We start from the raw sequence: 23,631 nt of genomic DNA, 5'->3' as shown, positions 1-23,631 counted from the left end.
CACCTTCAAAGATTTGTGCATGTGCACCCCAGGTCTCTCTGTTCCTGCACCTCCTTTAAAATTGTACCATTTAGTTTGTATTGTATCTCTTAATTCTTGCTTCCAAAATGTATCACTTTACGCTTCTCTGTATTAAATTTCATCTGCCCATTCACCAGTCTGTCTTAATGAACACTTCATCCTTTCCACGTGCTTGTTTTACTGAAATGTTGTACCTCCTGTCCACCCTCCGTCTCTGTACCATGTGACAACTTATCCTCGGTGACTTCAACCTCCATCTTAATTCAATCTGCCTTACCTCCACCAACTTTCTTGCTCCCTTAATCACATCCTCCATGACGACTTCGCCCACCCACATGCAACGGCACCATTTTGACCTCACAACACAAGTTATCTTGGACCACTTATCTCTGTTACATATGCCCCCATCTCCACTTTTATTTCTGCACTTGGAGTCCGGTGGGGGTGGGGTGGGGGGAGGGCGTGGATACCCCTCTCAGCTTGCCCCCTACTGTGATTTCAAACTTCAACCCTCCCTTTCACATGCCACCTGTACTGATATTGACGTCTATTTTGATCTCTTCCATAATTGTCATGACTCAATCTTTAATGACCTCAGTCCCATTATATATTGGATGGTCTGTCATCGCCTCTCACAACGGTAGTACAACAGCTACCTCTATGTTCTCATAACATGGGCTGTAAAGTTAAGGATACCTGGTATGTGACCAGCCTGGTAATTTACATCCGGTTTGACTCAAACACCAAGATTTACTGTCAATGCTTTGCTCTGGGTAAATTAATCTACTCCAAAATAATTTTGGAGATTAAAAACAACTTTGAACTCCTATTCTCCACTACATACTCATCTGCCTTCTTCTCCCTTCATCACACTTATCATTCTAAATGTGAGGAGCTTATGGACATTTTTCTACTGAAAATGAAATAGTCACTGCAGTGCTTCTGCCTCCGACTCCTTTGACTCTCATTCCTTGTTCCTTCCCTTTTCAAATCATCACTCAACCTTTTTTCATTGTTACGCCACCTTTTTTGACTCTGATATGAGACTTCTTAGCTGAACTTGCTAATACACTAGGTAAAGTTAGTGCATTCATCTTAAAATTTGAAGCGTGGAATGACAAACGGCAATTTAGTCCTTCAAATCCATTCCTTAATAGACCACGTAGAATCTAATCCATCTTCACCTATACCCTATCTAGTTTCCTGAGGTTTTTTTGTATCAAGTGGCAATTGAAGAAAATTCCAGAATATATAGAACTTGCATTGGCACTGTCAATTCTGGTGTACTGCCCTCTATAGGCCCTCCTCCCTGCTTTAGTTAAGGATCTGAGACAAATTCATCCTGGAATACGGTTTTATAAATCACCTACTTGATTCACCACCAATTCTGTTCTTTATGGTCTGCATGTTTTGCTTTGTGCTAGATTGTCATGGGGCAACTGAAAACCATCAACATGACCAGGACATCAGCAATTGTCACATATTCTTGCAATTCCAATCTTCCATTGGTCAATTTTGCAAAAAGTTAGTTCTTTTATGGACAGACAATACTAATAGTCAAATATGTACTTTTGGAGGCACAAAGTGCAAAATTTTGTCCTCTAATACCTTGACGATGAAAGAGTACTGTCGAATCATGGGGTTAAAATGAGGGTAGAGTTTTTCTTAATCAAGCCTTACTAGTTTTGAATTTGACTTTCTGGAGATGCGTTCTTCACTGGTCAGACTTTCTGTTTTGGAATATAGGAAAGTTTGGGTCCGTGATACTGGACCACTCAAGGCTGAAAACCTAACTACTGAATAAGGCAGGTAAATGTCATGGCCTGTGCCCTCAGATTGCACATATCAAGCTTTCTTCATATAAGCTGATGTCTGCCTTTGTTTCTGCTGCAAGTTCATCAGGTTCTTGCTTTAGTGGCGGAATCTCCATGTCTTATTTGTCATGAGTATATTGTGGTTCTTGGCTTTTACCCTAAATTCATACCCATGGTAATTGTGGAATTTCATATGGTTACACTGTTGCCCTTTCCATTTAGTATGTTGTAAGTTGAAGTATTGGTGGGTCTTTCAGAATGAGGTTAAAACAAACTATTTCCTACTGTGTTGATTGACGAGAAGTAAGAACTCTTACATTTATATTCTACAGTAATGGGATTTTGGACTCCTCAATCTCCAGGTAATCCCTCGTGCAGTGGTTTGTTGATAGTTATCACCAGTCTATTTTCCCCTGTGTTGTTTATTGGAAACACTGTGCTAGAACAATGGCTGCTAATTGGGCAACTCTCGTCAGGTTCTGCAGGATATCTGCTTTTTGAAGTAACTCCTGTTTGAGTATTGCTGCCAAGATTTTTATCATGTGACTCTGGATCTATTTAACTACTTCGCAGTTAACTGACAAAAGTAGATAGTAGACTATTGCTAGATCACGTGCTCTTCCATTGCTTAGTTTCTACAGAATCTGTTTTTCAAATAAATGAGCCTTAAATGCAATGCATGAACAATACAGATCTGTAGTTGTCTTACAAAAGTCACACATGGTGCACGTAATGTTATTCATTCTAAAATTGTTTGCATATTTTTCTAAGTCATGCAGAAATATTTGTTGTAATACCCATAATCTGTGACTGTTAATGGTTATAAACTCCTGTGCCTGGATGTTTTTTTAAAATTCGTTCATGGGATGTGGGTGTCGCTGCCAAGGCCAGCATTTATTGCCCATCCCTAATTGCCCTTAAGGTGGTGGTGAGCCGCCTTCTTGAACCGCTGCAGTCCGTGTGGTGAAGGTTCTCCCACAGTGCTGTCAGGTAGGGAGTTCCAGGATTTTGACCCAGCGACGATGAAGGAACGGGATGGTGTGTGACTTAGAGGGGAATGTGCAGGTGGTGGTGTTCCCATGTGCCTGCTGCCCTTGTCCTTCTAGGTGGTGGAGGTCGTGGGTTTGGGAGATGCTGTCGAAGAAGCCTTGGCGAGTTGCTGCAGTGCATCCTGTGGATGGTGCACGCTGCAGCCACAGTGCGCCGGTGGTGAAGTGAGTGAATGTTCAGGGTGGTGGATGGGGTGCCAAACAGGCGGGCTGCTTTGTCCTGAATGGTGTTGAGCTTCTTGAGTGTTGTTGGAGCTGCACTCATCCAGGCAAGTGGAGAGTATTCCATCACACTCCTGACTTGTGCCTTGTTGATGGTGGAAAGGCTTTGGGGAGTCAGGAGGTGAGTCACTCGCCGCAGAATACCCAGCCTCTGACCTGCTCTTGTAGCCACAGTATTTATGTGGCTGGTCCAGTTAAGTTTCTGGTCAATGGTGACTCCCAGGATGTGGATGGTGGGGGATTCGGCAATGGTAATGCCATTGACTGTCAAGGGGAGGTGGTTAGACTCTGTCTTGTTGGAGATGGTCATTACCTGGCACTTGACTGGCGCGATGTTACTTGCCACTTATGAGCCCAAGCCTGGATGTCGTCCAGGTCTTGCTGCATGCGGGCACGGACTGCTTCATTATCTGATGATGTGGAGATGCCGGTGATGGACTGGGGTTGACAAATGTAAACAATCTTACAACACCAAGTTATAGTCCAACAATTTTATTTGAAAATCACAAGCTTTCGGAGGCTTCCTCCTTCGTCAGGTCACCTGTTTTATCAATGGGGGGGATTTGGTGGCTTTCTTTAACTCAATATTTCGAAGAGAACTTGGAACAGTGAGGATTATTTCCTTTTCTGCCGAGTCCCTCCCCCACTTCTTCAACCGCCCTTCTCTTTCTCCTTTCTCTTTCTCTTTCTCTTCTTTTCTCCCCGCTCCTCATCCTCTTCTTTCCTTCCCCCGCTCCGCCCTTTTCCCCGCTCCGCCCCCTCCCCCGCCCAGGGATTGACATTACTGTAAGTACTTGTTTGGTGGGATATTAAACCATAGAAAATATTTATTCATTACATTTTCATCTTAACTATCTGCACAATAATTCCCTTAAGACGTTAAATGTTACGGAACTGTAGTCAAATATTCAGCTTATTTTGTTTGATTGGAAAGAGATAACTGTGAAGGTTAAATGTTATTTTAGGAGCGATGTTATTGACCTCAAGATGAACAACTAAGCTTTGCTACTATCTTACCTGTCAAACTATATTTCTCCACCTGTAAAGCAATTTGTGTAACAATTTAGAAATTTAACAGGTTTATTTTTGCTAACTTCCCCAGTTCAATACTCTTGTGAACATGAATACAAGGTAACAGGTTAACTAAACAAGCCTTTTAAATTCTTAGATTCCAGCCATAGTGGAGAAAATAAGGGCAAAATCACATCTCATCAGTACTGATTTGAATATTCACACTTCAGGAAGCCAATAGGGGGCAATTTTTAGGTGACCGATTCCATTGGGTGGGAGGTGAGCAGTTCAAGCCTCCCCCTTGCTTGATTGAATTGGCCCAAGGCCTGGCCGATTTTCTATAGTCAGGCCTCATTTCCAGTAATGTTCAATTTGCAGATAAAATTTATTAAAATAGACTTCCTGTTTTAATTACTTCATCTGACTTAAATACTGGTTGTAAATATCCCGTATAGATGTCAGCCTTTGCTGTCATCTCGAGTCAGAAGCTTGTGGGTTCAAGCCCCACTCTAGAGACATGAGCAGATAACCTAGGCTGGCACTTCCGTGCAGTACTGAGGGAGTGCTGCACTATCGGAGGTGCCGTCTTTCTGATGAGACATTAAACCAAGGCCCTGTCCGCCCCCTCAGGTGGATGTAAAAGATCCCATGGCATTATTCAAAGATGAGCAGAGGCATTCTTCCAGTGTCCTGGCCAACACCTAAAAAAGATGATCTGGTTATTTATTTCATTCCTCTGTGTGTGTGTGTGTGTGTGTGTGTGTGTGTGTGTGTGTGTATTATATATATAAATAGATGGGTAGATTCTATCCTTGTGTCTATCCTGCTTTACTGTCTCTGATTTTAAATCAGCAACAGGAGTCAAGAGAGTTGCCATTTAAGAATCACAGTGTTGGACAAGAATTTGCTCTGTTCTTTGAGTGTGGTGATATTTAAATGATATCTTGGCTCTCTGACTACAGTGCAGGCTAAAACTGCTGATTTAAAATCAGACAGTCTGGGGGATAGATGCATGGAGAGGGGTATTTAAATCAGCAGTGGGAGCCAAGACTGAAGTTGGGAAGGACAGATGCCATCGAAACATTTGAGAGACATAAGGTGTCTCACATAAGTTGACATATGTCAGTGCAGGCCTTTTTTTTCTTTCAGTGAAACATACATTTAAATCTAGAAAACTAGCAAAAGCTGAAAAACAGCTTCAAAATTGGGACAGTTCTCAAAAAGCTGGCAACTCAACGGCTCTGATTAAAATTCTGTGGCATGTAAAAACAGTTACACAGGCTTGTAACTTAACCTTCAGATATACGCAACATTCCTTCAGTTATATTGGAGGGAAAAAATGTAAATGAAAACCCGATGGGAGAAATACAAATGTTAAAAGCAGAAAGATTGTTGGTGCATTTCTAGGAGGGCCTCGGGGTGGCATCCTCTGGGGAAAATTCAACTTTATTAAAAATGATGCATTCTGGTTAATTTTAAGCAGTTTTGTACTCACAATTGATGGATTTTTAACTTTTTAAAAAAAAAATAGGAAAATGTAAGTAACATTTGGATTTTCAGCAGATCAACCACTTACACACAAGTTAATTCAACAGTCACTCCCCATATCCAACTCCTCCTGCCCAGTTCACAGAGCTGTTGTGCCCATCCCAACTTTTTCACACTCTACACTCTACTTCTCCAACTCTGCCAGTTCATACTGGCCTCGACCTCTCAATTTAACCTGGCACGATTATCTCTACCTCTCCTCCCGCCACCACCACCCTTCCCCCACCACCAATTCAACCTGACATTATTCTTCTACCTTTATGTTTAAGCTGATGCTATTTCCCTCTTGCCCCACTGCGTTCAATTCAGTCTGCCACTTTTGTCCCCTTGCAACTGAATTCATATTGATATTTTTGTTCCACTTGCCCTTCCTTCTCCCCCATTCAAACTGATCAAGACCTTCGATCCAGACCTTCAAAGCATCCTACCTGCTCTCATCGCACGTACTCCCCGCGTGGGAGACTTCTACTGCCTCCCAAAGATACACAAAGCCAACACACCCGGACGTCCTATCGTATCAGGCAACGGTACCCTGTGTGAGAACCTCTCTGGATACGTCGAGGGCATCCTGAAACCCATCGTACAGGGAACCCCCAGCTTCTGTCGTGACACTACAGACTTCCTACAAAAACTCAGCACCCACGGACCAGTTGAACCAGGAACACGTCTCACCTCGATGGACGTCTCGGCACTCTACACCAGTATTCCCCACGATGACGGCATCACTGCAACAGCCTCAGTACTCAACACCAACAACAGCCAATCTCCAGACGCCATCCTACAACTCATCCGCTTCATCCTGGATCACAATGTCTTCACCTTCGATAACCAGTTCTTTACCCAAACACACGGAACAGCCATGGGGACCAAATTCGCACCCCAATACGCCAACATTTTCATGCACAAGTTCGAGCAGGACTTCTTCACTGCACAGGACCTCCAACCAACGCTATACACCAGATACATCGACAACATTTTCTTCCTATGGACCCACGGCGAAGAATCACTGAAGAGACTACACGATAACATCAACAAGTTCCATCCCACCATCAAACTCACCATGGACTACTCCTCAGAATCGGTTTCTTTCTTGGACACACAAATCTCCATCAAAGACGGGCACCTCAGCACCTCACTCTAACGCAAACCCACGGACAACCTCACGATGCTCCACTTTTCCAGCTTCCACCCTAACCACGTCAAAGAGGCCATCCCCTATGGACAGGCCCTACGAATACACAGGATCTGCTCAGACGAGGAGGAACGTGATGGACACCTACAGACGCTGAAAGACGCCCTCGTAAGAACGGGATATGACGCTCGACTTGTCGATCGACAGTTCCGACAGGCCACAGCGAAGAATCGCATAGACCTCCTCAGAAGACAAACACGGGACGCAACCAACAGAGTACCCTTCATCGTCCAGTACTTCCCCGGAGCGGAGAAACTACGCCATGTTCTCCGCAGCTTTCAACATGTCATCGATGACGACGAACACCTTGCTAAGGCCATCCCCACGCCTCCACTACTCGCCTTCAAACAGCCACCCAACCTCAAACAGACCATCGTTCGCAGCAAATTACCCAGCTTTCAGGAGAACAGCATCCACGACACCACACAACCCTGCCATGGCAACCTCTGCAAGACATGCCAGATCATCGACACAGATACCACCATCACACGAGAGGACACCACCCACCAGGTGCATGGTTCATACTCCTGTGACTCGGCCAACGTTGTCTACCTCATACGTTGCAGGAAAGGATGCCCCAGAGCATGGTACATTGGCGAGACCATGCAGACACTGCGACAACGGATGAACGGACACCGCGCAACAATCGCCAGACAGGAGGGTTCCCTCCCAGTCGGGGAACACTTTAGCAGTCAAGGACATTCAGCCACCGATCTTCGGGTAAGCGTTCTCCAAGGCAGCCTTCAAGACACACGACAACGCAAAATCGTCGAGCAGAAATTGATAGCCAAGTTCCGCACCCATGAGGACGGCCTCAACTGGGATCTTGGGTTCATGTCACGCTACACGTAACCCCACCAGCAAGGGAAAAAAAAATTATCTTTTTAATACAACTGAAAATTCTCTCTCTCTCTGCCTTTCGGGTTTCTTTCTCTCTGTCTGTGTAATTTGACACAATGTGTATTCAGCATACTGGGAACTACTGTTTTCTGCAGCTAACCTGTCTGAACACCAACGACACCTTTGATTGGTGTGATGGTGTCCCAGCCTAATATAAGATATGCGATTTGAGAAGCTCTCATTCACTACTCACCTGACGAAGGAGATAATCTCCGAAAGCATGTGATTTTAAAATAAAATTGTTGGACTATAACCTGGTGTTGTAAGATTCCTTACATTTGCCCATTCAAGCTGGCACTCTTTGTCTCCAGCCCCCTCAGCTCATGCTGGCACTCTCCTCCTTCATCCACCCTCCAAAGCATTGCTCCCAACTTCTGCCCTTCTTCCCTCTCCTCTTCATTACCATCCGTTCTCCCCCCCCCCCCCCCCCATAGCGCTACTCCTAGCGGAATGCTGCTGCTAATGGAAGCAATACCAGACACTACATACTATCGACAGGAATTCCTGTTCTTGCGAGACTTTTTCCCCACAGTATTCAAGAGCAGGGATCACTTCCATTAGCAGTAGTGCTCTGGTAGGAACGGCACTGAGGAGAGAGGGGCCTGATGCACACTAATTTGTGTCAACAAAAGCTAACACACGGACTGAGCCTCCAAAACATTAACTTGTTAACATGAATTGCTGATGGTTGGTATGTATATTTAATATCACAGCGTTGGAGAGGAGTGCATCCACACTTAATCGCAAGAATTGATAGGATTGTGCTGCAGCTAGGCACACTGTCTTTGGGGAAATACTTCTGCCTGGGAGAAAATCTGAGGGAAGCTATGACTCCTCTATACGATAACCCCTACTTATAGCCCCAATTAGAGACATATATTTCTTGTTTCTCGCAAACATACGCTGTATCAAAGTCAAGTTCCCTCACTTAAAATTAAACGGACTGAAACAGGTTACTTGATTCAGCTTTCGGTTGTAGCACGAGCTTCATTTACAGAATGATAGCCTTTTCCTTTAAATACTCAACTGGGATATTAACTGCTTTAATTTTGTTTTCAAATTGAAATAGCGTTTTAATTAAATGATTCCCATTAAGTGGTGCCCTCCCAGTTTGAGAATTTGGTAAGAGGGCCAGTAATCATGCATATTATAAAATAATAGTCATTGCTTTTCCTATTTCTGTGGTGCCTTTTTTGGTTTCTTTTGTGCACTTAATTAAATTGGGGAAACAGCAGGTTTCCTAGTTTCATTCTGTAAGGCAGTAAGCCTACTGCAATTGCCTGTAGGATCCTTTTGTATTTGTTTGCTATTTGAGACATCCCATTCCAACCTACATGAAGTTCTGTTGTTCTCATGAAATATTTTGAAAACGGTAAGGTTGGGAAGTTAGAGCCACTCATTAAATTTAAAGGCCACATTGCTTTAACATTCAAAATTAATTCAGCCTTTCTTTCAATTGGGGAAATGGTAGGTGTTACAGTTTTACTGCTGGACTGGCTGAAAATTCAGTGAGATTGCCTGTAGCATCTTTTTGTACTCCATTTCAGTATCTACACAAAGTGGGGGTGAAGATTGTTTAAGAAAAAAAAGCATCTAACATTTTGGGAAATAATCTTAGTAAACCTGTTGAATAGCTAGAAGTAAAATTTGTCAAAAAGCTGCCAAAGGAATAAATATTACTGCTGCCTCTGTGCTGGACTTGTCTTGGAACTGAGCCATTGGAGATTATGCTTGCCTGCAGCCTGTCCCCTTTCTCTAGTAATATATTTGTCTGTATCTGCAAAATCTAAAATATACTCGTATTGGCATATCAACTTTGATGTGCAATATAAGTACATTTGAAATCTAGAAGTTACTGTTGGCAGTATTAGCAGATCAGTGCATAACATTCATATTGCACTGTCCATTGTTTTAATCCATTTAATAGCAAACAATGTTGTAGGAATATGTCAAGCTTTTGTATGCTAATATCGGTAGCAGTAATTTCCAGGCTCAATGTTATAGGCTGACATTCATCATAATAGCACCCCTGTTATTTCATGTGTGAACCTGTCCTCACCAAACAATACCTTCATCTCCAATATGAGAACTACATTTTTAAACCAAATTTTGGGACGTAATTGATTTTTACTAATCCACCATCCTGCAAAAAACAGGAATTTATATAAAAATAAGTAAAAAACCAACTTTAAAGGTCACTTCTGTTCACTCCATCAATATTCATGCTTCTCTAATTTGCTGTATGTCTTTGATCGGAATTATTCTAATTTTGGACATGCCCGTAACATAATATCACACTTGTCCTGACTCCTCCCCCTTTTCAACATCTTCAATATTTGTTCTCTGATTGCTGTTCCATTCTTTTAAGTCAGTCTAGCGTTATATCAGAAGTAGGATCTTTAGTTATACCAGGAAGTGATGTGGCACATTAATAAGGTGTGAGGTGACCTGGATTAAGGCTGACTGACTAAATATGATGCATGAATTTGGGGAAGTACTAGAGGAGGGACCTTCTCCATATTGAGGGTAGGAGAAAGGAGAAGACCTTCACTAATATCTTACGACTGGATGTAGGAGGAAGGAACATTCTGTACAATTCTTTCAGATATACGGTGGTTGAGGATGAGGTATGGAGAGGAACATTCGCTTAGAATTGGTTACCTACACATGAAGTTATGTACATGTTAGGTATTTTTTATGCTTTTGGAAAAAGCAGGGGGACTGGCTGGCCTTTTACTTCTGGACCTCAACTCAAATTCAGTCCCAAATGATGACATTAAGGTCCATTCTGTCTTGAATGAATAAAATGAATTTGGGCAATCTAAACCACTTCTAATTTGGCACTAATTGGCAGTCTCATTACAAGAAGAAAAAGCCTCATTGGTGCAGTAACTCTATCTGTCTACCAATGACTGTCTCTGTGTTGTCAGATTGCCTGTCTGACATCAAGTTGTGGATGAGTCAGACTTTCTCCAGTTGAGCATTGGGAAAACTAAAGTTATCTTTCTCGGCTCCTGCCAAAAACTCCGTACTCCTCCTCCTGACTTTGTTCCTCTCCTCCGTGCTCTCTCAGGTTGAAATAGCAAATGCGCAACTTTGATCTTCTGTTCAACCGAGGACCGAGCATCAAACTACATATCCTATTCATCACTAAGACCGCACATTGCAATATTTACCCTCCCTCCACTGTCGCTATAACCTTATCCACACTTTGAATACCATCCGTGCTGACTTCCTGAGCTTCTGCTTACAGGTAGCCCAACTTATCCAAAATTTATGCTGCCTGCATCCTGTCCTGCATGCCCATTACTCCTTTCCTTGTTAGCTTCCACTGGCTCCCTGCCTCCAGAATACCAAATTCAAAGTTCCTGTCCTTGTTTACAAATCCCTCCATAGCCTCGCTCCACCATATCTCTACAACATTCTCCAGAAAAATGTATCCCAGGCTGTGCTCCACAGTCTTCCAGCGCTGAGACCTGTGCATCACACTCAGCATTGCTGATGACAGAGCTTTCTTTCATCTTTGTGCTACCCTCTAGATGCTTTTCCTGCCAGTTAAAAGCCTTCTCAAAATGTTTTTAACCACACTCGTGGTCAACTCTCAAACTACTGTTCAGTCCATTCACTCCTATGTGAAGCACATTGGGATGTTTGGTTGTGTTAATGGCACTGTAGAAATGCAAGATGTTGCTCCAGCAAGGGTGCTTTTCTGAAATTGAAACTAAAGCATTTTAAAGGCTTTACATTGTGTATATTTTACCTTGGTGCTGCCACTGTGCTTAAAATAAGAAAGTGTTGCATTTCTCAGCACTGACATCCATCACCTTAATGAACATAAATGCACAAAAAGTGAGTTTTGTTTCCAATAATTGTATCTAACAGATGGATGGTTCTCTGCTCTCCCGAGCCTACACATATCCTCCGAATATCAAGCACCATGTTAGCATTTCATCAGCAGCTGGAATGGATGGATCTGCAATATTCATTTTTTGAATAAACCCGTCCAGTTATTTATTAGCAACTGATGGGTTTGCTGAAAGACATCATTTCCCTTTCGCTAGTATTGTAGATCACGTGATTCAGACTAACCTACAGGTTCCCATCTAATGAGCCTGTAGCCCGCCATTGGCACTTCTCCAGGCAGCCTGTGCAGTTTGGACTACGGTAATACAGGATATGTGGCTATACTGTGGTTAATGATTTTTATCAGCTGTAATGGAGTATTTTCTTTTGTTTTTAAGCCAAGTGGACCATTACAGGGCTTAAATGTTGATGTGGCATTTAGTAATATTGTCAATGAGTTGTCTTTTTAGATGTATAATAATAGGACCAGAACGAGCCTTATGTTTCTGTTCTTGTATGTTCCAGTAAAAGGTTTCTCGTTCAGTCATTTGACATTTTTAGTGTTGTCAGATGGCTCTGCTGGGCTCCATGTCTCCTGTTTGAAGGTAGCTGGTGTTCTCAGCATTAGATGTTCCAACTGAGTGCATTTAGTGACTATAAATTTGTAGCGGGTGGAATAGTCAACAAACTACATGCTTTTACAGAAGCAAAATGGGCATGAGGTTGGCTGAGGTGAGGAGACAATGAAGTATCATAGAGTGAACACAAAGGAATAATGGAGCGTTGAGATCAGTAACTCTCCTAAATAGTTGGAGAATTATTAACATTCACCTTAGTCTGCCAATTGAAATATTTTTATTTTAACTTTGTTAATCTCAGCAAGGAAACTAGCTTAATACTGAAGGAGCCGAATCTATTAGAAAAACACCTTTAATGCAGGGTTGTTTCAGTATTAACTGTTATATTGAGTTCAATTTTACTCAAGAATATCTGAATTAGGATGATTTAACTATTGCTCTGACAAATAGGTTTTCAAACTGATGCTAAATGGATCCTAGGAAGTAAAGCCAAGGGTGTGTGTCAGTATTTGCAGGAATTACATGGAAGTGTGTACATTTGCAGGCAATGAACGTCCTGACCCATAAATTGAAAAACTCTTGCCGTGATGCTGTGTGTTTATTGGTTTGGACTCTTTCTGTACCGGGGCTCTGATGTTGTATGACCTAGAGGGAAGAACTAGAAAAGGTGATAGCATAATTCTGTGTTATGCACTCTTGTTTTCAACATATGAAAGGGCAATATATATTGTTTTTTTAATATATATATATATAATATATATATATATCTCTAAGGTAATAATCTCTAGATTACTACCTGAGCCACGTGCAAATTGGCATAGGGACAAACAGATTAAGTGGTTAAATACGTGGCTGAAAGAGTGGTGTGGAAAGCAGGGATTTCAATTCATGGGGCACTGACACCAGTACTAGGGAAGGAGAGAGCTATTCCGTTGGGACGGGCTCCACACCCTCCAGTGTCCTGGCGAATCAAATAACTAGGGCGGTAGTTAGGGCTTTAAACTAATAAGGTGGGGAAGGGTTCAGGTAAGATAATTTGATCAGTTAAAAAAGAAAAGTCAAGGCTGTAGAGCAGAGTAACAATTTGGGTAAAAACAAACTCTGTGTGTCAGGAAGGGACAGAGAGTTTAACAAAGGTAATAGGGCATTAGTGACTAAGGTCACATCAGGGAAAAAAAGTTAAAATTAAAGATGCTGTATCTGAATGCACAAAGCATTCATAACAAGATCGATGAATTAATGGCACAAATCGAAATAAATGGGTTTGATCTAGTAGCCATTACTGAGATGTGGTTACAGGGTGACCAAGGTTGGGAACTAAATATTCCAGGGTACTTGACTTTTAGAAAAGATAGGCAAAATGGAAAAGGAGTGGGTGGGGGGAGGGAGGTTAGCCCTGATAATAACGGATAAGATAAAGACAGTAGTGAGAAAGGACCTTAGCTCACAAAATCAGGATGTAGAATCAGTATAGGTGGAGCTAAGAAATAACAAGGGGCAGAAAACATTGGTGAGAGTAGTTTACAGGCTTCCTAACAGTAGTTATAGTGTTGGACAGAGTATAAATCAGGAAATTAGAGGAGCATGTAATAAGGGTAATGCAATCATCATGGGGGTTCAGCCTGCATATAAACTGGGCAAACCAAATTGGCAAAAGTGGTTTGGAGGACGAGTTCATGGAATGCATCAGAGATAGTTTTCGAGAACAATATGTTGAGGAACCAACTAGGAAACAGGCTATTTTAGATCTAGTATTGTGTAATGAGACAGGATTAATTAGTAATCTTATAATGAAGGGTCCTCTGGGGAAGAGTGATCATAATATGATAGAATTTCATATTGAGTTTGAGTGTGAGATACCTTGAGGAATAAAAACTCCACAGGAAAAGTGATTGAACTGTGGCTAACTAGAGCAGTTAAAGATAGTATTAGATTAAAAGAGGCTTACAATGTTGCCAAAAAGTGTAGTAAGCCTGAGGATTGGGAGGGTTTTAGAAATCAGCAAAGGATGACCAAGAAATTGATGAGGGAGAAAATTGAATGAGAGTAAACTAGCAAGAAATATAAAAACGGATTGTAAGAGCTTCTACAAGTATATAAAAAGGAAGAGATTAGCAAAAGTAAATGTGGGTCCCTTCGAGGCAGAGACAGGAGAAATTTTAATGGAATAAGGAAATGACAGACGTTAAACAAATATTTTATATCTGTCTTAACAGTAGAAGACACAAAAAACATACTGGAAATAGTGGGGAACCAAGGGTCTAATGAGAGGGAGGAACGTAAAGTAATTAAGATTAGTAAAGAAAAATGCTGGAATCCATTATTAAGGACGTGGTAATGGCGCACTTTGCCTAATCATAGTATGATTTTCTGAATCAGCACAGTCTTATGAAGGGGAAAATGTGTTTAATAGAATTGTCAGAGTTTTTTGAGGGTGTAACTAGCAGGGTAGATAAAGGGTATATTTGGATTTTCAAAAGCATTCGATAAGGTGCCACATAAGAGGTTGTTACACAAGATTAGGACTCATAAGATTGGGGATAATATATTAGCATGGATTGAGGATTGGTTAACGGACAGAAAGTGGAGAGTAGGAATAAACGGATCATTTTCGGGCTGGAAGGTTGTAACTAGTGGGGTGCCACAGGAATCGGTGCTTGGGCCTCGGCCTTTTACAGTCTATATTAATGACTTAAATGAAGGGACCGAGTGTAATGTATCCAGGTTTGCTGCTGATACAAAGGTAGGTGGGAAAGTGAGCTGTGAGGAGAACGCAAAGAGTCTGCAAAGAGATACAGACAGATTAAGTGCGTGGGCAAGAAGGTGGCAGATCGAGTACAATGTGGGGAAATGTGAGGTTATTCACTTTGGTAGGAAAAATAGAAAAACGGAATATTTTTTAAATGGTGAGAAACTATTAAATGTTGGTATTCAGAGGGATTTGGGTGTCCTTGTACACGAAGCACACATAGTCAACATGGAGGTACAGAAAGGAGTAAGGAAGGCAAATGGTATGTTGGCCTTTATTGCAATTGGTTGGAGTACAAGAGTGAGGAAGTCTTGCTGCAATTGTACAGGGCTTTGGTGAGACCACACCTGGAGTTTTCGTTTCCTTACCTTAGGAAGTATATACTTGCCTTAGAGGCAGTGCAATGAAGGTTCACTAGATTGATTCCTGGGATGAGGGGGTTATCCGAGGGGGGAAAGATTGAGTAGAGTGGGCCTATACTCTCTGGAGTTTAGAAGAATGAAGTGTGATCTCATTGAAACATGTAAGATTCTAAGAGGGCTAGACAGGGTAGATGCTGAGAGCCTGTTTGCCCTGGCTGGAGAGTCTAGAACTAGGAGACATGGCCTCAGGATAAGGGGTCGGACATTTAGCACTGAGATGAGGAGGAATTTCTTCACTCAGGGTTGTGAATCTTTGGAATTCTCTATCCCGGAGGGCTATGGATGCTCAGCCGTTGAGTATATTCAAGGCTGAGATTGATAGATTTTTGGACTCTAAGGGAATCTAGGAATATGGGGATTTGGTGGGAAAGTAGAGTTGAGGTCAAAGATCAGCCATAATCTTATTGAATGGCAGAGCAGGCTCAAAGGGCCATATGGTCTACTCCTGCTCCTGTTTCTTATGTTCCTATGGCACTGGTTTCATGCATGATAAGTTCAGATATGCACTTGTGGTATAAAGTTGAATCTGTGCTGATTTACAGATTGATTGCTAACATGGAAATTGTTACCAAGTTCTAATTTTTCACCCTGTTCAGCTGTAATTCATTTTAACTTGATCTTTATATGCAACAGTTTTATGTAATTTGTAAATGTACTCTTACAGACTTCTTTTCTGATGTGCACCCTGCATGTGTGGTTGGAAATGAGTAATTGAAAGTACATGTCTTATTTTGTTATTTCAGGTAGGACAAGGTGAATGTCAGGCACATAAAGAAGAAGTGACTGACGAGTCAGTGAGAACAATGGCGGAAGGAGATGGAGTCTCCAATCTCCACAGGTTACCAACAGAAAAATGTCATCACTCTGCAATCCACTGCTGCCATCAAATGCATAGACAGACATTGGCTTCCAGTAATTCTCATCCACAACAGCTACAGCAACTTCAGCCATGCACAGCCACTCCTAATGGCACATGTACAAAGGTATGGATACATATTGGAATTAGAAGGGAGGGGGAATGCAGGAAGTATGGAGTTGGGGGAAAAGGGGAAACCTCCTATAGCATGACATCCAATATCCATCTTGCCCTCATGGATTGAAGGGAGGGAATTGAAGTTCTCATTAAGAATCGCCTTAACTATTGGGACCTGCATTGGGTACCAGAAACTTAACTGACTTTAAAGGAATACCCATAAGAAATTGAATTTGTTGTCAGGGAAGAGATACTGAGAAGCTGAATGCATTTTTGACAAATGGCAATGGATTCAGATCTAGAGTCTAGCGGTGGCGTCACAGCTGACATCGATTTTGTTGTCATCCAATGTCTACGAGCATTGTTCCAACAACATACATTTGACAGGAGGGGGAAGCCTGGCTAACTTTCCCCCTTCCTACCTCAAGGGTACTGAGGCTAATTCAGCATTTAAAAATCCTTGTCCTCATCTACAAATTCCTCCATGGCTTTGCTGCTTCCTACCTATGCAACCTCCTTCAGCCCTACATCCCAACGTGCACTCTTCTGTCTTCTGAGTCTGGACTACTGTGCAACTCCACCTCCCTTCACTCCACGATTAGTGGTGGAGTTGTCAGCCATCATGCTCTCACCTCTTGAATTTTCTCACAAAACCTTTGCCTTGATTCATCTCTTCCCACCTTCAGAAGCCTCCTGAAATCCTACCACTCTGACCTTTAGCCACCTCCCCCAGTTCTTCTAATTCCTGTTCACTGATGGAAATTCCCTCATGAACCCTCCCCCCAGTGAAGGCCAAGTTCTCATTGAAGAAGCCCAGAACTCTGTGGTGTTGGTAGGCCTGACATGAAGTCTGCATCATCTATGATTCAGCATCTCAGTGTTTACAGATTGAATTCAAAATGAAGGACCTCAGATTGGGAGATGAATATGAGGAAATGGACCAAATGGGAAGAGTAATGTTGATAACATACTAACAATTGTACACTTACCCAAAAGAGCAAGAGCCAACCAGTTGGGTCAAACAGTTGCTCCATGCATTTGACAACTAAAGGTTCCTCTATTTTGTGGAGGCTGGACAAGCTCTACGTCCTGTGGTGCAAATTTAGTATTAATGCAGAGCTAAGTCCCAGGGAGGTTAGAAATTATTTCTGGATTTATTGAAATCACTTCATTGATTGTAGTTTATCATTTTACAAATTCAAGAATATATATTTGAATATGCAGACTTATGATAAAATGTCAATGGTGTAAGTTCAATATGCTATTATATTGTGTGCCTGCTGTTTAGCCTATGTTGTAGGATTTTTGTATCTAAGCAAATTACCAGCTCCTTTAGTAAGACGTAGATTTGGTAAGTGAAACTAGGACAGTAATTGCCAAAAGGTAAGTGCTTAAACAATAAGCTTAAATTAAATGAGAGGGGAGAGATAAAATGTGAAAAATATGCAGATTGAAAATAAAAAGATGGAAAAAGTATATGAATGAAATGTCAGAAAATGTAGAAATTCTATCCTGAGGTAAGTTACTGATTTATCCCAAGATATCCATTTGGATTCTTGAAACCAATGTAGGAGCGGAGTGCATTCAAAAGTCACACTGACAACATTATTGATCTGTGAAAAACAACCTGGAGACGAAAACTGATTTTTTTTTCACAGTAAACCAGAACCTGGCGGAACTTAGTTGGGAAATGGGGTGGTTAGAAGCAAAATGCAATGTCTTTGTTTTAAATAGTGAAAGAAAAGTGGTGTTTTTATTATGGGAATTCACAATTACAAACAAGTGAAATTAATTTTTGTTCTTCTTCTTCCAAAACACAGTTTTTACTTCCTAGATATCTTAAAACTGCTGAGAAATGCAGCAGTGTGACTGTGCTTAGGAAAGAGTGGCCATTGTTGGACTCTGAGTGCCGTGTGACAGTTATGTAGATTTCTACTTATGGACACTGTCACAGTTCTTTATATGTAGGACTTCAGAAGTTTAAAAAAGGATTCTATAACTGAACTATTATACAAAACGGTATAAGAAGCAAATATCATAATTATTGGTGTATAATTAAATCATTGTGATTTATGAAATGGGATTTGTTAGAAATAAATATTGACACTTACCTATAAATATGAATTCAGTAGATTGACTGGAGCTATTTTGATATGCTCAGATATCAAAAGACCTCAAGATGATATCTAATCGTGCATCTATTTTTCATGGACTTCCTTTTAATTTGAATGTGCATTCTATCTAGAAAAAAATGAGCTGGAACATAAGGAGCCATGCACCAGCTTTGAGGTCTTTCAAATTTATCAGCTCTTTACCCCAGATCTCTTAGACTAAGTTTGTCTGCAAGCATGATTGGACCTCAGTGACTCTTTATCATGTGCACAACTGTTTACATATGATCTGTGCTTGGGATAGAATGTAGTGTAGTGCTGCATTTTCTGTACTGAATAATTGGAATTAGGCTCCTTCAGTAAGTAGCTGAACTATACATGCAGAAAGGTCGCAGGTTCAACTTTCAGACTGATCTCAGCTGGGGTGGCACAACAGTTGCCCCCTGGACTCCTGGGCAATTAGGGAGGGGGCGGAGAAATCAGACAGGGTCCTTGTTCCTGATTGCTATTCAGTTGCTATCTGCTAGAATATTTGTGAATATCAGGAAGGCACAGGATCGGCTTCAGCCGTGATGCTCTCCAGATTGAAGACTCGCAGTCAAGGCTTACATGTGAATAATGGCCACTTGTGTGAGGGACTGGAGCTTGAACTGCACTCATGGAACCATACCTCAGTAAGGAGTCATAACTTGATGAGGGAAGGGAACAAAATTGGCAAGAGAAAAGATTTTTAAAATCATTCCCTTTTGTTCAATATAATCTGGATTGAATAAACAAATGCGTGTTCAGAATGTGAAAGTGTAGTTGATTTGGGGCCATGTATAATGCAGCGGGTTTAATTTTGGGGATAGAGCAGTTTTTCTTCTAATTAGGCTCAAGGTAATACTAAAATAAAACTTAAATATGTGTGTTCTTTTTTTTTCCCTGTGGAATGCTAAAGTTTGATTTGCTATAATGTTTCATGTACCCCAGGGGCATCAAACGAATGTGAAAATGAGTCCCTATAAGGTAGGTCACCCAATCCAGCAAACAGTGGGGTGATATACTTGTCTTTAATCAGTCTTTCTTTGCAGGAAACTTTTGTTCTTGTTGGTTTGGGAGAAACTGCATTGTTGCTTCACTCAAGTGCGCAGCAAGCAATATAGAAACCTTGGCATGCTCTCCTCAGTGACGATGAACCAACTGAACAAGTTTTGGAAATGCACAGCTTAAACCAGCAGTAATTTTACAGCTTCTGATCCAAGTGGTTAGAAATTACTGGTTTAAGCCTGATAGAAATTCGAATTCAGTGGTCCACTGGATTTTGTCACTGGGTTAACAATCACCATATTTAGTTTGAAAATCCCATCACCTATTATGTCCTATCTATAAAGCTATGATAATGGGCTTAGTTCCATTCCTTGCATTTGAAGTACATTGTAACAGAACTGGCTTTTATATTAATGATTCATCCACAGAATAATTTGGATATGCTCTCAATGATTTTCACATTTGGCACTCATGGTCATTTTGCATATTGCAACAGTGCTACAAGTGTTGAACTGTTTCTGTGATTAATATCAGTTTTGTATATTTTAGATATTCACCTTTGTTGTATCTGGCTGCCTCAGAACAATTTAATGTTCTGACACTTACTACAAGTTTGTATGTTCTGATTAAATTCTAATTTTAATATTGACTTTTTCCTGACTTTCCTATTTGTGCCTTACTAGGAATCCAACAGGGTAACTAGCGACTGTTCAAGATCGCCCTCCTGTGTCTCTGTAAAAGCCAGTTCTGTGCAATGTAAGAACATGTCCAGAAGGCCAACGCCACCAGGTAATGTCCTGTAAACTCTTTACTGGAGTCCGGTCGAATGGTATTTATTGATGCCCTGTTACGTTGCAATCGGCTACCTTGTTTAATGCATTCTGTCCTGGAGTTGGAACAGATCAAAGGTACAGTGAAACTCACTTAAAATGAAATTAAAGGTTGCTTTTGTAGCTATCGTGCATGATATCAATATTACATTGTACGTTCTTCCTTTGGGGAAAAAAGTACTGGTACCATGAGTCTGCATGTGAATGCAAAACTCCTATCCAGGGATATTTCAAGCTCACCCCTTCCATTGGGTGGAACTGTACAGGTGGCTCTTCTGAATTCTTGCAGATTGTCATTGGCAGCGCATGCACAAGTGAATTGTATAGACTGCATGTGAGCTTTGGCAATAGTGATCTGGTTTGCAAAGTTTGCTCATTTTTGACTTGAATGGAAAAGTTTTTCCATTTCATTTGTAGCAATATCGTGTTGTGTGAGTTTGAATTATCCTGTATCTGTCCAATTCATTTTGTATATAGAATTCCAAACTGAGGCAAAAATATTTAAACATAAATCAAAATCAGACATTAGATTAAAGGGGTGTTGTGGCTGTGATGGTTTCCAGTCTGGTGTATTTAGGTTAGGTCCTAATTTGACATTCACAACAGTGGACAGTGCTCGTCAGTAGCTTCAAAACAGAATTGAGTGACCAGAAGTAAGTGGGGTAAAGCAAATGGCTGTAATATGAACAAAGAATTAATTAGGGACACAGGAAAATAGGAATTGCTAGACACAAAAGACTAAGGTCCATCTACTTCGTCTTCTACCATCCTGGTAGTTGCATGGTACAATGATAATGGAATTGTTGACTAATCATAACAATCAGTCTGTATCAGTTAGTCAACAACAGACCCAGGCATGACCTGAGGAAAATGCCAGTGGTGGAGAGCTTTGGGAACCATAGGCCCAAAGTTACCCGTTCCTATCAAGTATGCTACACTTACCACATATGTCTCAAATTACTCATACACTGTATCCCAAAATGTTATTTCTGAAAGAAACCTATCTAATTTGCATTTGAATGAATCAATACTAACTGCTTCCATTGTCTCCCCGGGGGGGGGGGGGTCTGTTCCACAGATTGACCACTTGCTCACTGAGATATTGTTTCCTCCGATTAGTTTTGAATTTACCCCCCTTGAAGCACAGGCCATGTCCTTCAGTTCTATTGTTCTGGACAAGGTGAAACAGCTTGTCATGGTCTACATTATCTAGTCCCTTTAGAATGCTAAAAACAGCAATCATATCAATTTTCAACCTCTTTTCCAGTGAGAACATGTCCAATTTACATATTCAAATTCATTAGATAAAAACACATTAGTGAGCAAACTGCATTGCTCTTCAGCATGTCAAATTTGGAAACTTTAACGAGTGGAATGTCCCAGCTCTTGGCTGAAGTTGAGTCATTTGGCTCACAGACTTGCCTATTCTCAATGGCTAAACTTCATTAGTTTCCATTAAGGATCCTAAATGGAGCTCTGCCCCAAATCTTCATCTTTTGCTCAAGGTGGACAAGAAATGGGCATACAGTTATCTACAGAAATGCATCTCCCAGCCCCTGAGTGTAGCATACCTGTGGGGAACCTGTAGTCTTCTGGTTTGAAGTCTAGTAGTTGGCCTAGATTACTCTACACACTCTTCTAAAGGTGAAAATGTGGAGGTTGCAGGTCACAATAGGGGCTAAAATGGGAAATCAGTTTTTAGGTAGGTTAGTGTTCTTCCTGATTTCCCATTTTAGCCACTGTTGTGCTTCCCAGTATGTACTTGAATCTGAAGTATATTTCTGTGGTACTGCTTATTTTAAATCTGTTTCTAAATGCACAAGGACATCTTCATTTTCTGTTTTAATTTCAGTAATGTGGTGCACCAATATCAATGTATACACAGATGCAAAATCATTGTTTTTGACTAAATTATTGGGTGTTCCTATTCTTGAGATAAACTGATGTTCAGATTGCACTCTTTGTATAACCTACAGGATTTTGTCTTCCAGGTGGAGAGTTCCACTGTTCAGAAGATCACAGGTATTCTGTCCTAGCGGCACCTCCCAACAGTCCCACTGGTCTATCCTCCCATCAACATCCTCTTACAGCACCAAAGTCTCCTTCTCAAGTTATTAATGACCCAGCGGTTTCCATTCATCAACACGGACATGCAACTTCTACAGCCCCATGTACTGTGCCGCACAGCACTGTCACCTCCACAAATTCAAATCGGAGACTACCTGTGGCATCTGGTATCCCACAAGTTCTGCCTCACGTACCCAAGACCTCTGCAGTTGCCATGACGACTGCTGCATCTCCAGATGTGTCCTTGATTTCAAAAACTTCTGTTGCTGCTTCTCCAGGTGTGCTTGTGACCCCAGTGCCTCCAAGTGCTAGCCCTCATATTCCCAACAGTGGGTTATCTCCTTTCCCAAAGACTACAGCAGCTTCCCCTATTTGCACCAGCCACTATAATGGAGCTTGCCCAGTAACAGCCACACCAAACCCAGCTGCTCCAGGCAGTGGTGTCTGCAGGTTAGTATGTGCTCTCAAATCTGGAAACTTTACTTTCTAAAATGTTTTCCACTGATATAAATATTGGGGATTGCAGTTAGGAGTGAATGGATGTTTCAATTTGGAAGAATCGTTGATTTGCAAAACCAGAACAGTCTCAGGATAAGGGGTCAGACATTTAAGACTGAGTTGAGGAATTTTTTCACTCAGAGGATTGGGAATCTTTGGAATTCTCCATCCCAGAGGGCTGTGGGTGCTCAGACATTGAGTATATTCAAGAGTGAGATCGATAGATTTTTGGACTCTGAGGAACTCAAGGGATACGGGGATCAGGCGGGAAAGTGGAGTTGAGGTCGAAGATCAGCTATGATCTTATCGAATAGCGCAGCAGGCTTGTATGGCCTACTCCTGCTCCTATTTCTTATGTTATGTAATCCAGTACTGGATTTGGATGTTTATTTTACCAATTAAGGGTTTTTTTTCTGTTGATTATCAACATTGATTTTACATAATTTTCTCCCAAATAGTTAAAATCTCCTGCATATTCAGTGCCTTAAGGGATTATGAACACTATTCCTTCTCTTCCAAAGCAGCTGAAAGTATATTCTACTGTAATATTGAATTCTATCCTCTAAGTGGGGATGTAGTAAATTTAAATGGTGTTCCTATTGTGCCATTTTCCTGCCTCTAGATGGTGCTGTATAGAAGCAAGATTATAACATGTCAGTTTGATAGGTAATGAGAAAGTGTTGAGGCTGAAAAGGGGAAGGAAAATGTATGAAGCAACAAAACTTAATGGAAAGTTGAAAATGTCTGCAAAGTTTTTTTTTAAAATAGTGAGAG

General features: G+C 41.3%; 1 protein-coding gene across 2 annotated transcripts in view; it reads left to right on the top strand.

Annotated features, from left to right (window-relative positions):
- The window catches only part of fam193b (family with sequence similarity 193 member B), a 64,929-nt gene that overhangs the window by 27,757 nt on the left and 13,541 nt on the right, over positions 1-23,631 (top strand). For both annotated transcript variants that reach the window (XM_067996457.1, XM_067996456.1), the window contains exons 3-5: positions 16,093-16,332; positions 20,146-20,251; positions 22,284-22,809. In XM_067996457.1, the coding sequence (XP_067852558.1) occupies positions 16,093-16,332; positions 20,146-20,251; positions 22,284-22,809 (872 nt within the window). The remainder of the gene's footprint in view (positions 1-16,092; positions 16,333-20,145; positions 20,252-22,283; positions 22,810-23,631) is intronic.

Source organism: Heptranchias perlo, chromosome 14 (genome assembly GCF_035084215.1).
Source record: "Heptranchias perlo isolate sHepPer1 chromosome 14, sHepPer1.hap1, whole genome shotgun sequence".
NCBI classification, from domain to species: Eukaryota; Metazoa; Chordata; class Chondrichthyes; order Hexanchiformes; family Hexanchidae; genus Heptranchias; species Heptranchias perlo.
The sequence above is the reverse complement of the archived record's forward strand: the minus strand, read 5'-3'. Positions and strand labels throughout refer to the sequence as shown.